The 23,976-nt window shown below is 50.0% G+C and overlaps 1 protein-coding gene across 1 annotated transcript in view; it reads left to right on the top strand.

Moving 5' to 3' along the window:
• SCAF4 (SR-related CTD associated factor 4) overlaps window positions 1–23,976 on the top strand; it is a 1,013,644-nt gene that overhangs the window by 467,731 nt on the left and 521,937 nt on the right. Inside the window, exon 15 of the mRNA XM_078658400.1 lies at window positions 4,591–4,787. Within this exon, the coding sequence (XP_078514526.1) occupies window positions 4,591–4,787 (197 nt within the window). The remainder of the gene's footprint in view (window positions 1–4,590; window positions 4,788–23,976) is intronic.

Genomic DNA, 23,976 nt, shown 5'->3' with positions numbered 1-23,976 from the left:
GCCAGGGAAGCCGGGTCTTGTCGAGCTGGGCAGTCGGATTCCGGAGGAAGGACTTGCAGCAGACCGCAGTGTTCTTGATGGTGCCTGCGGATGCAGGGTGACTACTCCTTAGCCACAAGGGAGAATCTTGAAGAAGGAAATCTTGAAGTCCTTTCGCAGAAAGTCGTGTCTTGATTCCAAAGATGATCTAATTTGGAAGGGGGCCTGCTCCTACCTTTATCTGGGAAAAGGGGGCTGGCACGCGACTAAGTCCTGCCCTATGGGTGGGGCCAGGAGGGGGGTGGTTACACCCCTCTCCTTTGGCGGGCTTTCCCCAGGCCAGGGGCTGGAGTGCCCCTGGAACTGGTTTCAGCCGGCCTATGCACAGTGAGCACCGGGGTGCCACTTGCAGTCACCTTCCTCTGAAGCCCTGCCTACCTAGGATACACAAAATCCTGTCGGGGACGGTGCTGGCACCGCCCCTGGCAGGAAACCCTTTGTCCTTATCTCCTGCTCTGGGAGGACTCCCAGCAGCAGGAGGGCAGACTTGTGTCTCGGTGGCAGCATCCATTTTGTGGAGCTGAGGCTCTGTTTGACTTTAACCGGGGTTATAGGTTACAGGCATGTCGTGTCCCTCTAGAAGGGTGGAATGCTAACCCCGTCGCCAGAATTGGCGAGGGGTTAGTATTCCAATTCGTATGACACCTTACTCGACATGTTTTGATAAAGCGATACCATAGTTGGCATATAACCGCGAGGATTATAATGCACTTAAGAGTATATGGTATGCGATATCATGGAAACGGCTAAGGGATGGATCCCGAAAGCCGCAGACAGGCTCAGCTCATGCCAGAGCACTATCTCACACGATTCCAAGCACTCTGCCTTCAGGATTGTCAAGGCCTGCCATAGAAGTGACTGATAGGAGATCTGTGTGTCCATTTTTGGGTTAGATATAGGTATACTATACCTAAAGCAAAGGGTGAGTACACCACCTTGCCCCAGCTGTCGTGCAGCCAGTTGTGTCAGTTTAGTTAGTCAGCCCAGGGGTGGCACAATACATGCTTCAGCCCCTGGGAGACTTCTGGGTGCACCTCAGCCCTGGGTACAGGGACTTGGAGAGGGCCCAGTGCCAATTCAGTACCTGAGTACAATTTGGATAGAGAGAACAGCTAGGCTGTGGGTCTGATTAGCAGGCCCACAGCCAGGGAAAGTCGTAAACCAGTGCAGCAAAAAGCAAAAAATCTGGGTGATCATAGGATTGCAGACCTACTCTCCTACAACAGCCAAGTCCGGAGAGATGGCTTCTTCCGCTGTTCGGTTCTCCAGGACTTTTTGGTGTAAGCTTGGTTTGCAGACCCACCACTGGGGTTGGTATTACTGGGGTATCTATTCTAAGGTGAGGAATCCATAACTAATTGTCTCTTTCAGATGAACAAGTTACTTACCTTTGGTAACAATATATCTGTAAGAGACATAGATTAGTTATGGATTCCTCACCACCCCACTCATACTCCCTGTTCTGCAAACTGACTTCTAGCGTAAGGGACTCCCTTTCAAGGCCCTAGTTTTCGAGCACCAGTGGTCATTGTCTTGCATGGCTCTGCGCTGGAATGTCAAATCAAGAACTGATAACATCGCGCTAAGGGCGTTGTCTAAGGAGATAATGCGATGCCAACGACAAACGTGTAGTTGACGACGCCACCTATCAACGCGCAGCGGTACTGCTGAGAAAAAAATTATCTGGATCCAGTTGATCGCCTGGGGCTAATTCTAAGATGAGGAATCCATAACAAATCTGTCTCCTACAGATATATTGTTACTAAAGGTAAGTAACTTGTTCTTTGATGCCAAACTTCCCAGTAAAGCCATTATGGTGCTGTGATGTTCGTAATGACAAACACCCAGTAACGTATACTCTTAATGGCATTACTGCACTTACAATGTCTAAGAATGTAGGGGTAAAGGGCTCATGCACCTGTACCCTCACCACTGATATAGTGCATCCAGCTAGAGGGGTGGCTGACCTATGCCAGGGCATTAGGTTGTAGGCATGGCGCACTGGAATGTACTGGACCAGCCGGGACTACGGGGGAATCACGCAGGTTTGAATCTGGACACTCACCGAGACCAAATTGGGACATCGGAAGAGCACCCCCCTCCCAACTCGCCCCCCGAGCCTCGATTAGCTGCCATAAATCTTAATATAGTGTTTTTTGACAAGTGTCAGTAAGTACGCCTACACTCATACCACACACCTTGGCGCGTGTGTAGGTACTTCACTTGTTTCACGTGGCAGTTGTCACCTTTGCCACTCACTAGTCTCACTAAACCGGTCCTAAAGAAAGCCCTTATACACATGTAAGAAAGTGGCTCTGTATATACTGTACCAAAGTAAGGTACAGTGTGCACAGAGTCCACAGACCCCAGAGGTTTGGCAGAGGCTAAAGTTAGATATAACCTTACTCTCTAAAGTTGTAGCTTGGTCGAGCAGTAAGGCAGTATCAGAGGACAGTGTAAAGCATTTGTTGTACACACATTCAGCAAATGGTCTCACACACAAGAACTGAACTCTAGGCCAATTGTCTTGAATATAAAAATATGTAGTTTATTTTAGAGTCACAAGTATGTATCATAAATACTCCCTCAGAATGAGATGTTGCAATTGAATACTTTCAAATAGCAATAGACTTTTTTAAATGCAATAGATACAGTTTTTGCAATATGCAACACAAGTTAAACACAAAATAACATTGAGCTCAATGGGAAGTTTTAAGTAAATGCAATAAAATCACTTTACAAATGTTTTTCTTACTCAGGGCTGGATCCTGGATTCAGCCCTGGTGCATTTCCTGTAAACAGTTGAAAGAAATCGTTTTTGTTAGACGCGATGTTTAAGGGATACTTGTATGTTTTGAAAATCGGCAAAAAACAGGCAATGTTATCCTATGGGAGGAAATCAGGTGTGAGAAAGTGCCATCTTTATTGCCCTGGTATGCCCCCACTTTTTTTCTGAACTGCTGATGTACTTTGACTGAGTGTGCCCTGGGTCCCTGCCAACCAGTTACCCAGGGCCTGTGTTTCTTCCCTTCAAAGAAAAGCTATGCTAAAACAAAACACCCAATTGGCATCTCTGGCCACCTGTCAGCCCCTAGTAAATGGTACCCTAGGTACCCAGGGCATGGTGACCAGAGAAGACCTCTGAGGGCTGCAGCACTTATTGTGCCACCCTCAGGGTGCCTGTACCCTGGCACCCACACACTGCCTTTGCAGGCTGAGTGCCTAAGTACAGAACTAAAGCAAGAGTTGACACGGCACACACCCCTGTGTGCCATGCCCACGGTACCCACTGCCCTGGCATACTTCAGTCACCCCTCTAGCTGGGTGCCCTATGCCAGAGGTGAGGGCACCGGGGCATGAGCCCTGTGCCCCACAGTACCCAGGGCCATTCCTGGGCACTGTAAGTGCAGTGATGCCATTTAAGAGTATATGGTGCTTGGAGGTGGTCATTATGAACTCCACAGCACCATAATGGCTACACTGACGACTGACAAGTTTGGTACCAAACTTCTCAGCACATTAAACCCGCACTGATGCCAGTGTGGGATTTAATGTAAAATGCACGAGAGGGCATCTTAGAGATGCCCTCCAAAACCCGAACCTACAATCCACATCTGGGCTGAGTGGCTGCAGAGGCTGCCACACAGCAGACATGTTGCTGGACCTCTGGGTGGAGAGCCCCCCCGCTCTCCTGGGCCTGCAGCAATGCACATCCTGGGCGAGGTGATATATATGTGTGTATGTATATATGTGTATGTATATGTGTGTGTATATATGTGTGTGTATATATGTGTATATATATATATATATATGTGTGTATATGTGTATATATATGTGTGTGTGTGTATATATGTGTGTGTATATATATATGTATATATATATATATGTGTGTGTGTGTGTATATATATATATATATGTGTGTGTATATATATATGTATATATGTGTGTGTGTATATATATATGTATATATGTGTGTGTGTATATATATATGTATATATGTGTGTGTATATATATGTATATATGTGTGTATATATATGTATGTGTATATATATATATGTGTATATATATATATATATATATATATATATATATATATATATATATATATATATATATATATATATATGAGTTCCTGCTACAGGCCCGAAGATGTTGGGTAATTTTGTTTTTCAGTGACAATATCTATTTCTAGAGTTAAACATTTTACTTGCGGTTAAATAAGCTAAAAGAAAATTCTAAAGTTTAGAGTTTTCTGGACCTTGAATTAATTACATGTTAAGTGATATCTAAACTGTTGCCGAATATCTCACCTCATAGCACATTTAAATATGCTTCGGTTGCTAGCTCTCCATCTCTCCTTTGACGGTCTGTTTCTACGTGGGAGAAGTTGGAGAAAAACTGGATTAAGACTACAGGATATAGGTGGTCACATTAATTCTTTACATTTAATATCATCTGACTGCCCTGCAACTCTAAGCAAAGTCCTCACAGTAACTTTTCCTAGTTCACAAAAAAGTGTAGTATTTTACTGATGTATTTTTTATATTGTAGATCACCCAAAAGAAGACGTTCACGCTCTGGATCTCGATCAAGGAGGTCACGCCATAGAAGATCACGTTCACGATCCCGTGATCGGCGGCGTCATTCTCCAAGATCCCGATCACAAGGAAGGCGTGAACGAGATAGAGATAGAGATCGAGAACGTAGGCAAAAAGGCCTGCTTAGTATTAAACCTGAAACTCTTAGTGGTAAGTCAATATTATTTTCCTATATTACAGATGTTCTTAGTATTTATGAATATTAAAGTTGATAAAGTTGAATAACCTGTCTAATTTTAGGTTTTGATTTACTGGTAATGTTGTTTTTTTAAATTTTTTTATTTAGTGCTCAAAAATGGTAGTTTCAATTAACACAGCTCTCGGCCTACAACCCCTCTGGGGCCGGCCGCGTCATAGGTATTACAGGTAATGTGTTATTAAATAATAGGAAATATAACGGTAATCATTACTTTTTAATAATAGTTCACATCAAATACCAGGCTTTTTGCCTAGTATTTGATGCGATTTTGACTGGAAGTGCACTGGGTGCCTGCTAACCAGGTTCCCAGTGCCAGATCTCTTTCCCAGAAATGTACAATTGTTTCCCCAATTGGTAATACCTTTTTCACCCCCTGTAAGTCCCTAGTAAATGGTTCCCCTTGGTACCTAGGGCAAGGAAGCTAAGGAGGGTCCTTAAAGGCTGCAGCACAAATTGTGCCACCCTAAAGGACCGCTCACCAAACGCATACAGACTGCCACTACAGGCTGCATGTCTTGGTGCAGACAAATGTGAAACATGACATTGCACACATCCCTGTTTGCCATGCCAGCAAACACTGCATTCAGTATAGATGTCACACCTACAGCAGGCCTTACAGCCTTAGTGCACCATACTGCACTGAGGATAGGGATATTTGGTATCAATCATCTTGCATTACTAAACCCACACTGATTCCAGTGTTGGATTTGATAATACAAGCACCAAATGGGCACCTTAGAGGTGCCCCCTTAAAACTGACTGGTTTCTACCAGCCTGCCACCAAAGACAAGTGTCTGATCTCCAAGGGTGAGAGCCTTTGCTCTCAGGAGGTCAGAAACAAAGCCTGCTCAGGAGAGGGTTTCTACACCTCCCCACAGGATGACCTGCTGATTAGCATTCCAAGGCAGGGGAGCTTCAAATAAGCTACTGCCTTTGAAACTAAAGTCTGACACCCCTCACAGGAAAGCCGATCCTCTTCTTCCAGAGCCCTCAGGCCCCTGGACAGGTGGGGAAATTAGCTAGTCAGGTAGGTGTCACGCCCAAGCTAGTACCACCCCTAATGTGGCCTAATCTAAGGTGGAAACTGTAGGAAGGTAGATCCCTGACTATGGTTGCCCCCAACTTTTTGCCTGGTGTTTTGCTGGTTTTCTGACTTAGTTCACCTGGGGCCCTGCTATTCAGGACCCCAGGCCCACTGCTCTCTCTGTTAAAATGGATTCCATGTACCCTAGGTACATATCTGATTGGATACTGAGTCACCTTATCAGTCCCTGTACAGTATACCATAGGTATCCAGGGCATAGGTGTACCCAGGGCCTACCAGGGGCTGAAGCATGTATTATGCCACCCCTGGCTGGCCATCCAAAACTGACACAACTGGCTGCTTGACAGCTGGGGCGAGGTGGTGTAATCACCCTTTGCTTTAGATATGGTATTCCTATATCTAACCCTGAAATGGACACATAGATTCCTATCAGTCACTCCTATGGCAGGCCTTAACAATCCTGAAGGCAGAGTTTATTTATTTTATTTATTTATTTATTTATTCAAAGTTTTATATAGCGCGAACAAGATCCTTACAGATATCGGAGCGCTTTACAAGGACATGGTAGGGGCAATAGGAAATAACAGAGAGAATGGGAGCAGTATAATAGTCGCTAACATGGTAGGATAATAATAACATACATAGAACATATCAATATATAATCAGGTCAACAGTAATAATAATAACATACATAGGACATATCAATATACAATCAGGTAAACAAGTAGTATCAGGAGAGCGAATCAGTAAAACAGAGTGTATCATATATTGGTCTGTAGTAAGAGAGTAGGGTGGGAGTGTACCCATCAGGTAGAAATATAGTGCCAAAGGACAGGTGAAGCCAATCAATCAATCAATCAATCAGAGCATTTGTATAGCGCACTACTCACCCGGAGGGTCTCAAGGCGCTGGGGGGGGGGGGGGTCCGCTACTGCTCGAATAGCCAGGTCTTGAGCTGCTTCCTGAAGGCGAGGTGGTCCTGGGTCAGGCGGAGGTGGGTCGGAAGGGAGTTCCAAGTCTTGGCGGCCAGGTAGGAGAAGGACCTTCCTCCTGTGGTGGCTCTTCGGATGCGGGGGACGGCGGCGAGGGCGTGGCTGGTCGATCGAAGCTGGCGCGTGGGAGCGTAGAAGTTGAGGCGGCTGTTGAGGTATCCTGGTCCTTGGTTGTGTAGGGCTTTGTGTGCGTGGGTGAGGAGCCGGAAGGTGATTCTCTTGTTGACCGGGAGCCAGTGCAGGTCTCTCAGGTGTCCGGAGATGTGGCTTCGGCGGGGGATGTCCAGGATGAGTCGTGCTGAGGTGTTCTGGATCCGCTGGAGTCTCTTCTGGAGTTTGGCGGTGGTTCCGGCGTAGAGGGAGTTGCCGTAGTCCAGACGGCTGGCGACGAGGGCCTGGGTGACCGTCTTCCTGGTCTCGGTGGGGATCCATCGGAAGATCTTGCGTAGCATTCGCAGGATGTGGAAGCACGACGAGGAGACGGCGTTGACTTGTCTGGTCATGGAGAGGGAGGAGTCCAGGATGAAGCCCAGGTTGCGTGCGTGGTCAGTTGGTTTGGGTGCGCTGCCCAGGGCGGGGGGCCACCAGGAGTCGTCCCAGGCGGAGGGTGAGGATCCCAGGATGAGGACTTCCGTCTTGTCTGAGTTCAGTTTCAGGCGGCTGTTCGACATCCATTTGGCTACTTCTGTCATCCCTTCGTGCAGGTTGGCTCTGGCGGTGGCGGGGTCGTTAGTGAGGGAGAGGATCAGCTGGGTGTCGTCGGCGTAGGAGATGATGTTCAGGTTGTGCTGGCGTGCGATGGCTGCGAGGGGGCTCATGTAGACGTTGAAGAGTTGGGCTGAGCGAGGAGCCTTGAGGAACGCCGCAGATGACTTCGGTGGCCTTTGATCTGAACGGGGGGAGGCGGACTCTGTGTCCTTCCGGTGAGGAAGAAGGTGATCCACTCCAGTGCCTTCTCCTGGATTCCGACGTTGCTGAGGCGCTGTACTAGGGTGCGGTGGCAGACAGTGTCGAAGGCCGCGGAGAGGTCCAGGAGGATGAGGGCCGCTGTTTCTCCGTTGTCGAGCAGGGCTCGGATGTCGTCTGTGGCTGCGATCAGGGCGGTCTCGGTGCTGTGGTTGGCCCGGAAGCCAGACTGAGAGAGGTCGAGGGATCCGTTCGTCTCGAGGAAGGCGGCCAGTTGCTTGTTGACGGTCTTCTCGATGACTTTGGCCGGAAACGGGAGCAGCGAGATGGGGCGGTAGTTCTTGAGGTCGGTGGGGTCTGCTGATGGTTTCTTGAGTAGAGCGCTGAGTTCGGCGTGCTTCCAGCTCTCCGGGAAGGTGGCGATGTCGAAGGAGGTGTTGATGATGTCCCGCAGGTGGGGTGCGATGACAGCGTCGGCCTTGTTGAAGACGTGGTGAGGGCAGGGGTCTGTCGGAGATCCGGAGTGGATAGAGTTCATCGTGCGGATGGTGTCTTCGGTGCTGATCGGGGTCCAGGCGCGGAGGGTGGTGGGGGGGCGGTGGTTCGGTCGTGGCGTGCGTTGGTTGAGTGCTGAAGCTGTTGTGTATGTCCGCGATCTTGTTGTGGAAGTAGGAGGCGAGGGAGTTGCAGAGGTCTTGCGAAGGGGTGATGTCGTTGTTTCCGGCGTTGGGGTTGGAGAGCTCTTTCACGATGTTGAAGAGTTCCTTGCTGTTGTGTGCGTTGTTGTCCAGTCGTTCCTTGAATGCGGTTTTCTTGGTGGCGCGGATCAGCTGGTGGTGTTTTCGGGTGGCGAGCTTGAGGGCAGTCATGTTGTCTGGTGTTGGGTCTGTGCGCCAGGTTTTCTCGAGTGCTCTGCAGTTCTTCTTGGAGCTCTTGAGTTCGTCGTTAAACCATGGGGCTTTCTTGCTGCCGGGTCTGCTCGGCGGGGTCTTCAGCGGGGCGAGTTCGTCTGCGCAGTCGCTGATCCATTTCGTGAGGTTGGTGGCTGCTTGACTGGGGTTCGTTGTGCTGGTGGGAGGGTTCTTGCTCAAGGACGTAGTGAGCTGGTCTGCCGTGATCTTGTTCCAGCTTCTGCGGGGAGCCTGTTGCTGGTGATGGTGGAGCGTGGTCCTTCTGAAGCTGAAGTGGACGCAGCTGTGGTCCGTCCATTGGAGTCCCGTGGCGTGGCTGAAGGCGATGTCCTTGCTGGAAGAGAAGATCGGGTCGAGTGTGTGTCCGGCGTAGTGGGTGGGGGTGGTCACCAGCTGTTTGAGTCCCAGGTTTGCGAGGTTTTCCAGCAGGGTGGTGGTGTTGCGGTCGTCGTTGTTCTCCAGGTGGAAGTTGAGGTCCCCGAGGAGGATGTAGTCGGCTGAGGGGAGGGCGAGCGGGCTGATGAAGTCGGCGATATCCTCGCTGAATTGTGTGCGTGGTCCCGGGAGTCTGTAGATGAGGGTGCCTCTGAGGGTGGTCTTGGGGTTGACGTGGATCTGGAAGTGCAGGTGTTCGGCGGGTGCGATGGTGTCGTCGGTGTTGGTCGTGATGCGGATGGTGTTCCTGTGGATGATGGCGATGCCTCCTCCTGTCTGGTTGACGCGGTCTCTCCGGATGATCTTGTAGCCGTCCGGGATGGCGATGGCGATGTCGGGCGCTGAGGAGGCGTTCATCCAGGTTTCCGTGAGGAAGGCGACGTCTGGGGCTGTGGTGTCGAGCAGGTTCCAGAGCTCGACGGCGTGTCTGTGGACGGAGCGGGTGTTGAGCAGGATGCACTTCAGGTGGTTGCTGCTGGTGTTCTGCTTGGTGGACGCTGGTGCAGTGCAGGTCCGGATGCAGGAGGACTGGCAGATGAAGGGTCCGTGGGTGCGTCTCGGGTTGGCTCGGTAGCATCCAGGGGTTCGGCCGGCGTTGAGTGCGTTGAGGGTGGCGGCGTCGTACGTCCGGCGGGTGGGCTGGGGTCTGCGGGGGCCAGGGGTCCTGGCGCTGGGCGCGGTCCAGGCGCGGACGGGCGTAGACGGGCTTACCTTTGGCGCACCTTCGGCGCTCATTCGGTGCTCCCGCTGCGCGCGTCCGCTGCGCGGTCGCTCTGGGGGCGTCATAAGTAGGAGCCGGGTGGGCGGGTCAGCTGGGTGGCGGGAGCGGGGAGGCCAATGGGCTGGTGGTGGGCGGGGCCGCAGGGGGGCAGCGGCGGGAACCTCTGGGCGTCCGGCGGCGGCGGGTCTGTCCCTGGGTCAAGCGGCAAGCGTGGGAGGCAGGGGGAGATCCGGGCGGCCCAGCGGCGGCTGGGTCGTCCTAGCAGCAAGCAGAAGGCAGGCAGGCGTGGGAGGCAAGGGGGTGACCCGGCCTGGTAAAAGGCGCAGTGATACAAAGCAGTGCAGAGTCTCTGATCCAGCACCTATTAGGTTCAGGAGATCTTGGCCAAAAGGATGGTTTTCACCTCTTTCTTGAAGAGTGCAGTGGAGGAGATAAGCCTAGTTTCAGGAGGGAGCGCATTCCAGATCCTGGGAGCCATTCCTGAGAAGGAGCGCTTGTATGTTTTCTCTTTCCGAAATCTAGAAGGTTTCAGGAGTAGATTTTTTGTACTTCTGTTGGCTCTAGAACCTCCTGATATAGATAACTTTTGAGCGAGGTAGTTGGGTGCATTGTGGTGCACGGCCGTGTGTGTCATAACTGCAATTTTTAGTTGTATTCTGGCTTCAAAAGGCAGCCATTTCAGAGACTTTAAGTCTGGGGTTATATGCGAATGTTTTCTTGAGCCAGTAATGAGTCTCGCGGCAGCGTTCAGGGAGGCTCTTAAGGGTGCTGTTGTGGATATCGGGAGTCCGCTGAGGGCCACAATTCCGTAGTCTATTCTAGGGATGACTAGGGCTTGTACGGCAGTTTGGAAGTCTTCGGCCGGGAGGAAGGGTTTAATTTTCCTCAGTGTGTTGATTTGGAAATTAGCTCCTTTTGTGGCTTTGCTAACGTGCTGCTGCATGTTGAGCTTGGCGTCGAGTGTAATGCCTAGGGATTTCGCCGAATCCACGATGGTCGGTTGGACATTGAATGCTGTTAGGTTATTGAGCCAGGTTTGGGTGGTGGAGATTTTCGCCGGGGGTGAGATGAGTAGGAACTCAGTTTTCAGAGCATTTAGTTTGAGGTGATTATCGGCCAACCAAGATTGAGTGTTAATAAGCGTGGAATTCAGATGTTTGATATCTTCCGGGGATTGTAGCTTTAGGTAGAGTTGTGTGTCGTCAGCGTACATATGGAATTGGACATTGGAAGCTTGGAGCAAGGTGGCGAGCGGTTCCATGACGAGGTTGAACAGTGTGGGGGAGAGGGAGGATCCTTGTGGAACACCTAGGTCTGCAGGCACAGGTGTAGATAGCTCATTGTCGATCTTGAACTTCTGAGACCGGTTGTGGAGGAAGGACGAGAACCACTTGAGAACAGTTCCCGATAGACCCATTCTAGTGCTTAGCAGCTCCAGTAAGTTCTCATGTTTGACCGTGTCAAATGCTGACGAGAGGTCGAGAAGGATGAGGAGGCAGGACTCATTGCGATCAAGAATTTGGAGGGCGTCATCAATTTTGTTTGTCATAGCTGTTTCCGTGCTATGTTTCGCTCGGAAGCCTGATTGATGAGGGTTGAGGAGGTCAAAATGGTCAATGTGTTTTGTTAGTTGGAGTTGGACACATTTCTCCAGCAGTTTGGCCAGGGTGGGGATATTGGTGATGGGCCGGTAATTGTTAAGATCAGACGGATCTGCTGTAGGTTTCTTGAGTATAGGTGTGACTTGCCCTACCTTGAGGGAGTCTGGAATGAGGCCTTGTTGTAGGGAGCTGTTGATGATTTTGGTCCAGAGAGGGAGGAGCAAGGGGATGAAGTCTTTTACAGCATTAGCAGGTAGAGGGTCTGTGAGGTGATTAGAGGGCTTCAAGGTGCAGAGCAGTTTGTGTATTGCTTCTTCCGAGTAGGTATCGAAGTACTGCCAGGATGCCTTGTTTTTAGGCTGAGTGTTAGATATTCTGGTGTGGTTGGGGAGTCGGCTCACATCCATGATGAGGTCATTTCTTATGTTGTCAGTCTTTAGCTTAAAGAAGGCAGAGAAGGCTTCACAGTGTGGGGTGTCGCTTGTTGTGCTGTTTGGTTGTGAGGGTTGAGTCTTTGTTTGGGTCTTGATAGTTCGAACAGCTTTCTTGGCCTGTTTTTTGCTTGGTCCAACTGACTGCTAAAGAAGACCGACTTAGTGCTCTTTATTTTCCTGAAGTAGGCATTTCTCTTGTTCTTGAGCCTTTTGAGGTGTAGTGCTGAAGGGTCTGATCTCCAGGTGCGCTCTGCCATTCGCATAGTACGCCTGTCGTCATTGAGTCTATCGTCATACCAGGGGTTAGAAATTTTGGTGGAGACTCTCTTCAGTTGCAATGGGGCGACTTCATTGACTATTGTATTCATAGAGTCAAGGTAGTGGTCGGTCAGTGATTGAACATCCGAGGCACCTGAAGGGGGAAGGAGGAGATTGCCGATGTGGGGAGGTAGGGTAGAGGGATTAAGATTCTTCATGTCCCTTTTCCATGTTTTGCATTTGACTGGTTGAGCCGGGATAGGTTTAACTTTTTCATTGATAAAGAAGGTGATAATGTGGTGGTCTGACCAGTCGCAGGGTTGGATCGCCTCCAGTTGTGTAGTGTTCTCTTTGGCAATGATGAGATCGAGTATGGAGCCTTTGTCGTGTGTTGGTCTATCGCATATTTGGGTGAGGTCAAGCGCATTAAGGAAACTTTTGAGACTATTCACCATTGTGTCCTTCGGATCGTTCCAGTGGAGATTGAAGTCACCCAGGTAGACTTGGGTGGTCTGCCGACCGGCATTGGACGAGATCATGTCCATGAGTTGTTGGGTGAATATGAGATTGTCACCAGGCGGGTGATAGATGAGATGTAAGGCACATACTTGTTTGCCCTCGATGGTGATGTCGAGGCAGAGGAGTTCACAGGAGGAAAGGGAGGGGGAGGTGACTTGAGTAACGGAGAGGTTGCTCCTAAAAATGCATGCAATTCCCCCGCCCGTCTTGTCAGGCGACCTGTCCAACCTAATGATGTGATAGTTGGGGGGGACTAGTATGTCTATAATCGGGGTAGAGGCTTCAGAAAGCCACGTTTCCGTTAGAAAGGCAAGGTCCAGATCCCTAGCTGAGACGAGATCAGCGATATCGGAGGAATGTCTCTGGGCCGATCTGCAGTTGAGTAAGATGCATTTGAGTTTGGGAGAGAGAAGGGTGGTCGAGCTTTCTAGTGTGAGGGGAACTTTTCTGAGGTTGTTAGGGACGGAGCCTCTGTTGTTGAGTGTTGGGAGCCTCACAGGGTTTGTAAGAATTATGGGTATGGGGATGTGTGTGTTGGGTATGTGTTTTTCCGGACCTGGGCCATAAGAGCGTAGGAGAGAGCGTAAGTCGCGGTCCGACAGTGTGTTGAGGACGCAACGGGGGCGGTGATAATTATTGCGTACGGGGATAGTCGGCCAGCGCGGATGTCGTTGGAAGCAAGGGTATGTAGGGAGGGTGCGTCGTTTGTAGGGTAGAGGGACGGTAGGATGTAGATAGGGCTGTGAGGAGAGAAGATCTTTGATTGCGTGGACATCTTTTTTGATTTGTAGAATATCCTCTTTGACTTGTTACAGGGTGGATAAAGTCAGGTCAGAAGGTGCATTGGGGATGGGGTTGGTGGTGAGAGTCATTAATGAATGGTTGATTAGTGGGCTGGAAAGCATGCAGGGAATCAAGGGGGGGGGATATACTAGCGTTGTTGGAAGGTTCTGCGGCGCCAATGAGTGGGATGGCATTGAAAGTGTGGGCGTGTTTGTGGGCGAGGGGTGTGGGTGAGGTAGGTGAAGTAGGCGGTGGGTGGGAGGCATAGGTAGTGAGGTCAGTGGGAGACGGTGCCGGTGAGTAGAAGAGCGAGTGAAGGCTGTGGACAGTGGGGGAGACAGGAGGGTAGTGAGGGCTGAGAATAGGAGGTGGGAGAGAGGGGGATGCTAAGGTAGGTAAGGCGGTATGTTCTATATGTTTTGTTGGGAGGGTGAGGGTGTCGTGGGTGGGAGTGGGGGGGGGCTGGGGGTGGAGAGAATAGGCGGTGGGAGAGAGGGGGATGCTAAGGTAGGGGAGGCGGTATGTTTTGTTGGGAGGGTGAGGGTGTCGTGAGTGGGAGTGGGGAGGGAGAGGCGTCTGCCGTGGGGGGGATGGGCGGGGGGGGGTGGATAAACTCCGGGCGGTGGTGTGTTCAGATGGTGGCGTGTTGTGGGTGGGAGTTGTTGTGTCAGGGGTGGATAAACTCAGAGCGGTGGTGTGTTCAGATGGTGGCGTGTTGTGGGTGGGAGTTGTTGTGTCAGGGGGGAGAGGGATGGGGGGGTATGAGTGGGGGTCATGTTAGAGGGGCGGCTAGTATGTGAGGTGGAGAGATTTGTGACTGTTTGGGGAGTGTGGGGCGTTAACAGCAGGTGGGCCATTTTCTGGGGAGCTGGGGGAAGAGGTGTTGTAGGTGGGGGCTGCGTCGTCAGGGGTGATAGAGCTGGTGGAATTCTGGGTGGAGGTCCGCAGCTTGGAGAGGTGCTCTTTGAACTTGGGGAACAAGTTATCTAATAGTTCCAGGTTCTTGTCCGTGGATTGCATTAGGACAATCCCGTTATTGTAGATAGTAATGGTGGTTCTGCCATGGAAGAGTTGGGAGGGTGTGATAGAGAGCGTTATGCCATGAGCTGTTTTCCTGGTGGTGGAGACGGTGAGTAGGGTTAGAAACGCTTTTCTCCATTGGGCTGTGCGTGAGGTGTGGAAGATGATGTCAATGTTCAGGGCTCCATTGCTCGGTGAGAAGTAGGTGTCGGCAAAGGGTGTTTCCGGGTGCGACCTCAAGAAGTTATGTTTAAAGCGTTTGGCGGCTTTTTTGGTGAGAGTGGCAGGGTAGTTGATTCTATATGTGTGCTTACCGATGAGATCCATGTTAGGAAAGCCGTAACGTTGGGTGTGGGAGAAGAGATGACAATAAGATTGTCAGTCGTTAGTTACAGGTCACAGGTGTGACATCAGTGAGTAGCCAAAAGTATACGAGGTGGCAGTCAATGCGATCCAGGGAAGCAATGCGTAGGTGCAGCTTACACAATGTACAGTATAAGAGAGGTAGCAGTCAGCTTACACCCTGTACATTATATGAGAGGTAGCAACCAGTTAGGTGGAGCCAAATTACGAGATTGGTCAGAGCAGAGTAATGAGTAAATGAGCAGAGTAGTGCAGAATACAAGTGCAGGTCTAATACTGGTAGAATATAGAGATAGGATCCAGATACAAAAATTTGCGTGAGTTAAGATCTCAAAAGTCGAAAATGACATTGATTGTCAAATCAAAAAATAAGAGGTAGCAATCTGTGCATTTACAAGTGTTCAAAATACAGGTAAAGGTGGCACTAGTGAGGAACCAAAATATATGGAATAATAAACTGTGCATTACGGATGTTCAAAATACCGTTATGGGTATAATACTGCAATGATATACAACCACTCTTTCATATATAAAATAGCAATCTGTACCTTCCAAATGTTCAGAATAGAGCTAGGAGTGTGATACTGCTATGATGGCAAAACACTCTTTCATAAATGAGGTAGCAATCTGTGTCTTACAAAAGCTCAAAATAGGGCTAGGAGTGTAATACTGCAATAATAGGCAGACATTCTTTCCAATAGAGACTAGTGTAAAATGGCCGCCAAATAGAACAGAACAAGACAGTAGTCCTCTGTTTGTTGCTGTGCCGACAGGGGAGATAGAGATATCAGTCCTCTGTCTGCTGCTATTACTTTAAGCACAGGGGAGGAGATTACACTTTCTGTTTAAGCAAGCAGAGCTCAAGGCTAGCTGGGAGGAATTCTTCTTATCTCTATGTGGGGGAGTTAGGCTGAGCTGAGGGGCCATGTGGACAACAGAGGTAGGGGGGATTTATTGCTACAGTTTTATGGCCCCAGCCATTTTGAACAAAGGAGTTAGATTTTTTTAAAAAGAGAGCAGGCGGGTGGGAGAATTAAATACCTTAAGTTTCTGTGTGCCTGTAAAAATTGCCAGTAGAGTTATACAAAAGCACTGCTTTAGTACATGATTGGCTCAGTCCCTTCCGCTTCGTAGAAGTATGAGGCTGTATGTATTGTCTGCCCTTGATCTCAAATCGGGGCTCCCAGCCTGTATTAGCCTGAAAAGCGGCTCGGCCGTTTGCCAGGTATCCAGCGGTGTCGATGGGGGCAGGCTTCAGTCTTCTGTCGCCCCTACAGCTCCTGCTAGAACTCCGGGAACACTTCACTCGCTTGCTCCTAATAAGGAGTTCTTTTTGAAGTTGAGCTGTGCGTAGCTCTCGCGGGTCCGCTTCGAGAGATGGTGACACCACTGTGTTTGCCAGCAGTCAGCGTCCTTCACAGCCCTCCAATCCGCTAGTGTTCCTCAGCTGCGGAGTGGCGGGAGAGGGGGGGGGTTGCGCTGCCGTGTCCCGGTGCTCAGTGCCCTTTGCTGCCGTCGGGAGGAGGTCCCTGCTTCAGGTGGTGAGTGAGTGGGGAAGGGGTCCAGTGTTCCTCCCGCCTTGGTCCTGGTACCAGCTGTCCGCTAGGCTTCCTCTAGACCGGGGTTCTAATGCAGGGACCAATCCTCCAGTGCCTCCGTAGCGCTCGTCGTTCTCCAAGCAGGCTCTCTCAGCAGGAGGGTCGGTCCCGTCGTCCCGCTCCGCACCACTGTGTTGGGGCACCTCCTCAACCACCACAGACTGCCCGCCTCGCCTGCATCACATCCACAGTGCCCGTCCGTGGCTGGCGTCCCGGCAGACGGTCCCGACAGACCTCAAGCCGTCAGCAGGGGGGGTAGCCGGGGCAGGTGAGATGACAGATCCTGTGCCCGCCAGTGATCGGTGTTCGCAGCAGACAGCCCCGGCCGCGCCGGGGCACCCGACAGTAGTGCCTCTACGACTCCCGCAGTCACCCGGTCCCCAGCCGCCACCAGCCTCCAGCAGCAGCCGCAGCATACACTGTGGCACTCCCCGGCTGTCTCGTGCTCTGCTGATGCTCCGTAGTTAATCGCAATGGTCCCAGCCGCCAGTGATCAAGAGGTAGATGTCTTTTCCGATGATGTTGACCAATCCAGTTACTTTTGAAAGTCAATCCAGTTACTCGTCAAAAATCCAGTTACTCGTAACTATTTTTCACGCAGGGGGATGGGTGCTATCCGGGATAAATCCCAACGAGGGATCCCGAGCACTAGGAGCTCCCGATGAGCGCTCCTACCTGGCGGCCATCTTTTCAACTCCTTGAGTGCTTGGAATAATGTGAAATGGTGCTCTGGCATGAGCTGAGCCGTTTGCAGCTTGCGGAACCAAGTCCTAATAGCTGTTCCATGATAACGCATAGCATATACTCTTAAGTGCATTATAATCCTCGCGGTTCTATGCCAACTCTGGTATCGCTTTATCAAAACATGTCGAGTAAGGTGTCATACGAATTGGAATACTAACCCCTCGCCAATTCTGGCGACGGGGTTAGCATTCCACCCTTCTAGAGGGACACGACATGTTGGTAACCTGTAACCCCGGTTAAAGTCAGACATAGCCTCAGCTCCACAAGATGGATGCTGCCACCGAGACACAAGTCTGCCCTCCTGTTGCTGGGAGTCCTCCCAGCGCAGGAGGCAAGGACAAAGGGTTTCCTGTCAGGGGCGGTGCCAGCACCGTCCCAGACAGGATTTTGTGTATCCTAGGTAGGCAGGGCTTTAGAGGAAGGTGACTGCAAGTGGCACCCCGGTGCTCACTGTGCATATGCCAGCTTGAACCAGTTCCAGGGGCACACCAGCCCCTGAGCTGGGGAAAGCCCGGCATGGGAGAGGGGTGTAACCACCCCCCTTCCTAGTCCCACCCATAGGGCAGGACTTAGTCGCGTGCCAGCCCCCTTTTGCAGGAAAGGTAGGAGCAGGCCCCCTTCCAAATTAGATCATCTTTGAATCCTGAAACTACTTTCTACGAAAGGAACTCTCGACTTCTTCTCAAGATTTCTCCCTTGTGACTAAGGAGTAGTCACCCTGCAGCAGCAGGCCCCATCCAAGCATCGCGGTCTGCTGTAAGTCTCTCCTCCGGATCAAGACTGCCCAGCTCGACGAGAACCGGCTTCCCTGGCACCTCTGACCTCAACCTACATCTTCAGCCCAGCTGAGACCCGTGGGTGCGACGAGACCTCGAGGGACCGGCCATCATCAAGACTGCACGACGCTTGTCCAGCACGACCACCGAGTGACCCTCGACTGAGTGCTTTGGGGTAAGAGAAGCCCCGACCCTGAGCAGCTCCAGCACCGAAGTTCAGCCCCCCTGCATCCACGAGATCTGCGTGGGGCCCTTCTGCTCTTTGCTGCTCACCGCGTTGTCCAGGTCGCTTGCCCGTTGGTTAGTGGCCCTTTTACGACGCTTCACGACGACAAACACCGCTGGTCTGGTTGCTCCAGACTAGCCCATGCTCCCCTCCAGCAGAGGAGCACCCCGGACCCTCCTGGTCCACTCCAGACGCCATTTTAAATCCACCGCGTGGGCTTGCATTTGCCAAGACTTGTTGCCCCAATCCTGGGTCCAGCGACGTCGACAGCAGACACCTTCGTGGGACAGCTCGCACCTCCATCCTGGTCGCCGACAATGCCTCCTGGTCCGAGAGACTGCAGAGCCCAGCAGCGCCCACTCAACTCGTCGAGGTGACTTCGTCCGGTGCCATCCTGGTGCCCACCTAAATCACTGGCTAGTGATTCAGAACTTGGTCCCCTCTGCTTACAGGTCTTCTTCTTCCCTGATCCAGGCTTGGATCACCACGAACTACTTCACTGGCCGCCTGCCAGCAACTTCTTTCTTCAGGCTCCTGGTTCGTCAACGAGGGTTTCCGACGCAACTTGAACCCTATGCAGCCGCAGCCCCTGGGCTAGGTAAACCGAGTACTCCGGTGCTCCAGCATAGTCCAACACTCTAAGTGTTCGGATCCACTCTTGTTTTCGACCCACCTAGTCGGGTTCGCCCGAGAACAGTAACTTTGTCTTTACTAGCCTCCATAGACTTTTTCCCGCCTTACGCGTGAGAGTTCCCACTCTGCACACAACGTCCACATGCCTCCTGCTTCTAATCTAAGGGTTAGCATTGTAGGCCTAGCGTTTCTAAAGCCTATGAGAATAGTACTTACCTGCTAGTAATTTCGCATTCCACTTTTTGTGTATATGGTTTTTCGTGCCCCTCGGGCATTTGTGTAAATTGTGCGACTTTAATTATTTTCGTAAGAGTTTTGTTGTGTGCTTAGCTCCCTGTCTCATAAAGAGCCAGGGTAGTCTTGCTAGAAATAAACATACATTTATTTTCATAACAACTTGTGTGGTGTCCTTTCACTTGGTGTTCAAGGGGTATATGTGATGGTAAAACAGCTGGCTTAACACGCCCTCTAGAGTCTTAGCCTTAGACTGCTCGTATCCATGCTACTAGGATAGCTGGTCTATAAGGTTGACTTACAACCAATCATCAATAAGGGTTGTCTGGACTGATACATAGTGATCACTAGAATAGTGAGCACTGCATATCAGGCCAACTTCTCACAGAAACAACTTTTCAGAAGTGGACATCTTTGTGATGGCAAACATAGGAATTCAGGGACATGGTTATGCCCACTTCCCACAGGAAGTAGTCATTTACAGGGTGTAGTGGCCCCAAAGGTCAGGAGCCCATTGGCTACTATTTCACTAAGGCATTTAGCCTTGACCGAAAGGTTTAGGGTATCTTCTTGCTGCTTCTTTGTGTTTGGGCCTTGTGCTAAAGCCTATTTATGTTTGGGCCTTGTGTCACAGACCCTGTTTTATTCCTCGTCATAATCCTTTCCATCACCCTCCACATCACCTCCCTTTTTAGGTCTCGCGACCTATCAATGCGTGCAAGCGCATTGAGGGAGCGAGAATTCAAGTGCTCAAAAAACTCGGGTTTCACGAGTGCGGTTTTCTTTAAGTTCACGTGAATCACGTGAGCAAACAAGCACGCGCATTCACGGGCGCACAGCACATCAAAGGGCTTCGCCCAGTGTGCGCTCTGCGGCTTCTCCTCCCCTAACACGCTGTCTCAGCTCTCCTGCCCCCGGCCGCACAGCACATCAAAGGGCTTCGCCCAGCGTGCGCTCTGCGGCTTCTCCTCCCCTCCGGCCATTTGCCACACTCCCTGATTTTCTGCCTCCGACCCCAGCACTTCTGGGCTCGTCCAGGCAGTGAGGGAATGGAATAAAAACAAGCACTGGCGTTGCCAATAGGTCTCGCATTTGTCATTTACAATACCAATAGGTTAAACTTTCCTAATGCGAGACCTATTGGCAACGCCAGTGCTTGCTATCAACTGCTGTCAAACCGTGTCTTTTCACAGGAGTACTTTTTTCTGGGTTCACTCTTAGATCAATTTACTAATTGCGCATTTGGTCTATTTGGAATTCGCCTTTCACTGGTTCTGGTTGGTGATCTATTTGGTTTACTTGGTTGAATGCTACAGACCTGTTAACTTTTTCTCATGGTATCTGTGCTTTATATTGATAAATCCCCTTGACTTGTGATGTCTTGGTTTGCTTGGGTCATTCCTTCACAGCTTCTGAGTGGACTCCTTATCCAGTGTTTGTACCTTGGCTGCTGTAGTTCACCTGTTATGCACAGCCCTACTGTGTAGCATTGGATTCAGAATAATAGGCTTGTTTTTCTTCAAAAGAAGTGCTTTTGGTTTCAAGGTGTCTCAATACTTCCTCGAAACCCACAGTGCACCAGGACTCCACCTCTTATTAGTTTTTTTAGCCATCCGTTTCGTACTTTTTACTAATGACTTCAAAAGCTGGGCGCCCTTAAGAATAATTTTCAACATTGAAGAACCGGCAAAATCATGGTTTGCACAACAGCATGTAATGCTACAGATAGCAGCATCTGGGACTGACTCGACCTGAGGAACTAGGGGCCAGGGTCATGGTCATGGTAGAATGACTTGTATGGGGTCTGTTTAAATTTTCCCAAGCTGCAATAATTTGTGGTGGCGACAACACTATTATAACCTTTGTCTTATGAGGGACCTCATTGAAAGTACCTTTTTCACTTGCCTTGCTAGGCCTTTTGATCTGAGAATACCATTGTGCGCTGAAGAGACGGAAGGTTCCGCACGATGTCATCATGCAGTTTCAACACTCTGAGTTGGTAGCTGATACAGTTGCAGAAAATATTGTGTGCTTCAAGTTCATGTCAATTGGGTGAACCATCCGATAACCTGAAATACTGCAGGGAGCAGACTGCACGTTATGTCTCTGTGGACACTCACTCCAGAGAGCAGTCTCCTGCTACACTTCCACAGCTCATACCCAGGATAAAGACTTCACCTCTGGTTTCTAAACTCAATATATAGGCTTGTGTAGGAAGCTGGCTCTGTATATACTATACCAAAGTGAGGTATAGTGTGCATAGAGTCCAGTGGAACCCCCAAAGGGTAGTCAGAGATACCTTACTCTCTATTTGTGGTAGTGTGGTCGAGCAGTAAGGCTGTATCAAAGGGTAGTGTTAAACATTTGTTGTACACACTCAATCAGTAAATGATCTCACACACTTGAAGACTTGAACCTCAGACCAATTGGTTTTGTATAAAAATATTCTTTAAGTTATTTTAATTTTTTAGGACCAAGAAGCATGGCACAGGTAAGCAATACATAGTTTACAGTAGTAATGCAGTTTGTAAACAGTTTGAATTGCAATTATATATGCACTTTGATTTGATTACAGTAGAACTACTAGTAATGCAATCCTTTGAGTGATTGTACATATACTTTGTATTGGCTTTTTAGTAGAATGTCAAATAGATTACTTTACAGATTCGTTTTCTTACACAGTGCAGTATACCTGGATACTGCACTGGGACATTTCCTGCAAACAGGTAAGTAAAAGCATTTTTGTTATTTGGTTACAGTTTTCAAGACTTTTACAGATTTTCGAACTCCACAGAAAAACAGCCAATGTTATCCTATGGAGGAAAATAGGGTTATTGGTGCGAAGGTAAGTATTCGGTTCTGGAAGTTGGTATTCTGGGGGTAGACTCGGGGTCTGCCAGGGTCAAGGATGCACTCTTGTTACACCCTCAGCGGGACTAGGGCTGCCGGGTGCAGTGTGCTGAGGCACCATGTTATCCAATCTAGCACCATGTTATCCAATCTAGGGGTCCTCTGGTTGGTCAAATCGGGCTCCCCCTTGGACCCGGCTCCCCCTAAAATCATGAGTGAACTGGCGACCTTACTGTTAGAGCCTCTCACTTCCATCTGGAACGCCTCTTTACAAGGAGGCCAATTCCCCTCTGCCTGGAAGGAAGCACTGTTGGTGCCTATCCTAAAGAAATCTGACGCTGACCCCACACAATTCTGTAATTATCGGCCCATTTCCCTCCTTCCGAAACCCGCGAAGGTTTTGGAGAAGGCCGTCCAATTACAACTGGCAGAATACTTAGAGACTAACTCTCTTCTTCATGACTCCCAGTCCGGTTTCCGTGCTGGTTTCAGTACGGAGACCGCCTTGCTAGAGGTATCGGAGACTGTGCGAGAGTGTGTGGATAAGGGCGAGGAGGCCATGTTGGTCCTCCTCGACCTATCCGCCGCTTTCGATACGGTGTCCCACAAAATTCTCCTAGACCGACTGAAGCATATAGGACTGGGCGGCTCCGCTCTGGTGTGGATCAGGTCCTTTCTCCAAGGACGATTTCAGAGGGTTCTGCTCAGACCGTTTAAATCTGGATGCAAACCTCTTGTACGTGGAGTACCACAGGGCTCAGCGCTGAGTCCTCTGTTTTTTAATGTCTATCTGGCCCCGTTGGCGAAGGTGGTGGAGGCATGTGGAGTCAGAGTGGTCTCTTATGCTGATGATACACAGCTGATATTTTCTTTTAGAGACCACTCTGACTCCAGCCTTTCCAGTTTCCGCCACTGTCTTGGCGAAATCTGCTCTTGGATGTCCTCGAACCACCTTCGACTTAACACAGACAAGACTGAGGTCTTGTTTTTTAATCAAAAAATGATCATCCCACCTTCATTATGGTGGCCTACGGTACTCAACCCTCCCCCTATCCCGGTTCACTCTGCCCGCAATCTGGGGTTTATATTTGATGATACCCTCTCCTGTGGCCCTCAAATTAATAAGGTTACTGCGGCCTGCCATGGTAAACTAAAAATGATGAGAAAGATCTTTCCATTTTTGCCTAAGGAAGCACGCAGAACAGTAACTCAGGCATTAATCACCTCCCATCTGGATTATGCCAACAGCTTATATGCTGGGGCCCCTCTTTATCAAATTGAACGCCTACAGGTAGTTCAAAATGCTGCTGCAAGACTGATTGGCAATATTCCATACAGACACCCCATATCAGCGTTTCGCAAAGAACTCCATTGGCTTCCCATAGCCAACCGCATTAAATTCAAAACGCTCACTCTTGCTTTTCGAGCCCTGAACGGAACTGGCCCGGATTATTTAAAAAAGAGATTGAGATTGTCCCACTCAATCAGAGACCTCCGCTCTAACAACCTTCGTCTCATGCAGGTGCCAAGATTCCGTCGCACAAGAACTGGTGGTCGAGCCTTTGCTGTTCTTGCTGCCAAACATTGGAACGACCTACCGATCGATCTCAGATTTGCCCCATCCGAAGCTCTGTTTCGCAGTCGCCTGAAAACCTGGTTATTCGCATCTATCTAGATTGCTCTTTCCTTTCCTGCTGACAGACCTAGCGCCGGGACACCCCCTTTGGGGGTAGCCGCGCGCTTTACAAAATTCGTAAATAAAAAAAAATAAAAATTGGTGGCTGCTGACGAGCTGGCCACAAGGTTGTGGGAGCCAAGCTCCTGGTGTTAGGCTCAGGGCAAACGGGGATCCGGTTTAGCACACTAGTGCATCCACAGCGGTGCAGAGGCGGCTGGGTACAGGGTGCTGTTTTGGCGTCGGGTGCCCTAATGTTTTCAATTGGGATTTTCGGTTTTGGTTTTTGGCTGCAGGCACTGTCCAGGAAGACTTCCCAGCGGAACCAACAGCTGGGCAGGTAAGTTGGAGGGCTCGGGACGTATGTGCACCTTGGGTTCTTTTCTCCAGGGCAGCTGGATGCTGGGGTGTCTTTT

This window comes from Lissotriton helveticus, chromosome 8, assembly GCF_964261635.1.
Source record: "Lissotriton helveticus chromosome 8, aLisHel1.1, whole genome shotgun sequence".
In the NCBI taxonomy this organism is placed as follows: Eukaryota; Metazoa; Chordata; class Amphibia; order Caudata; family Salamandridae; genus Lissotriton; species Lissotriton helveticus.
The sequence above is the reverse complement of the archived record's forward strand: the minus strand, read 5'-3'. Positions and strand labels throughout refer to the sequence as shown.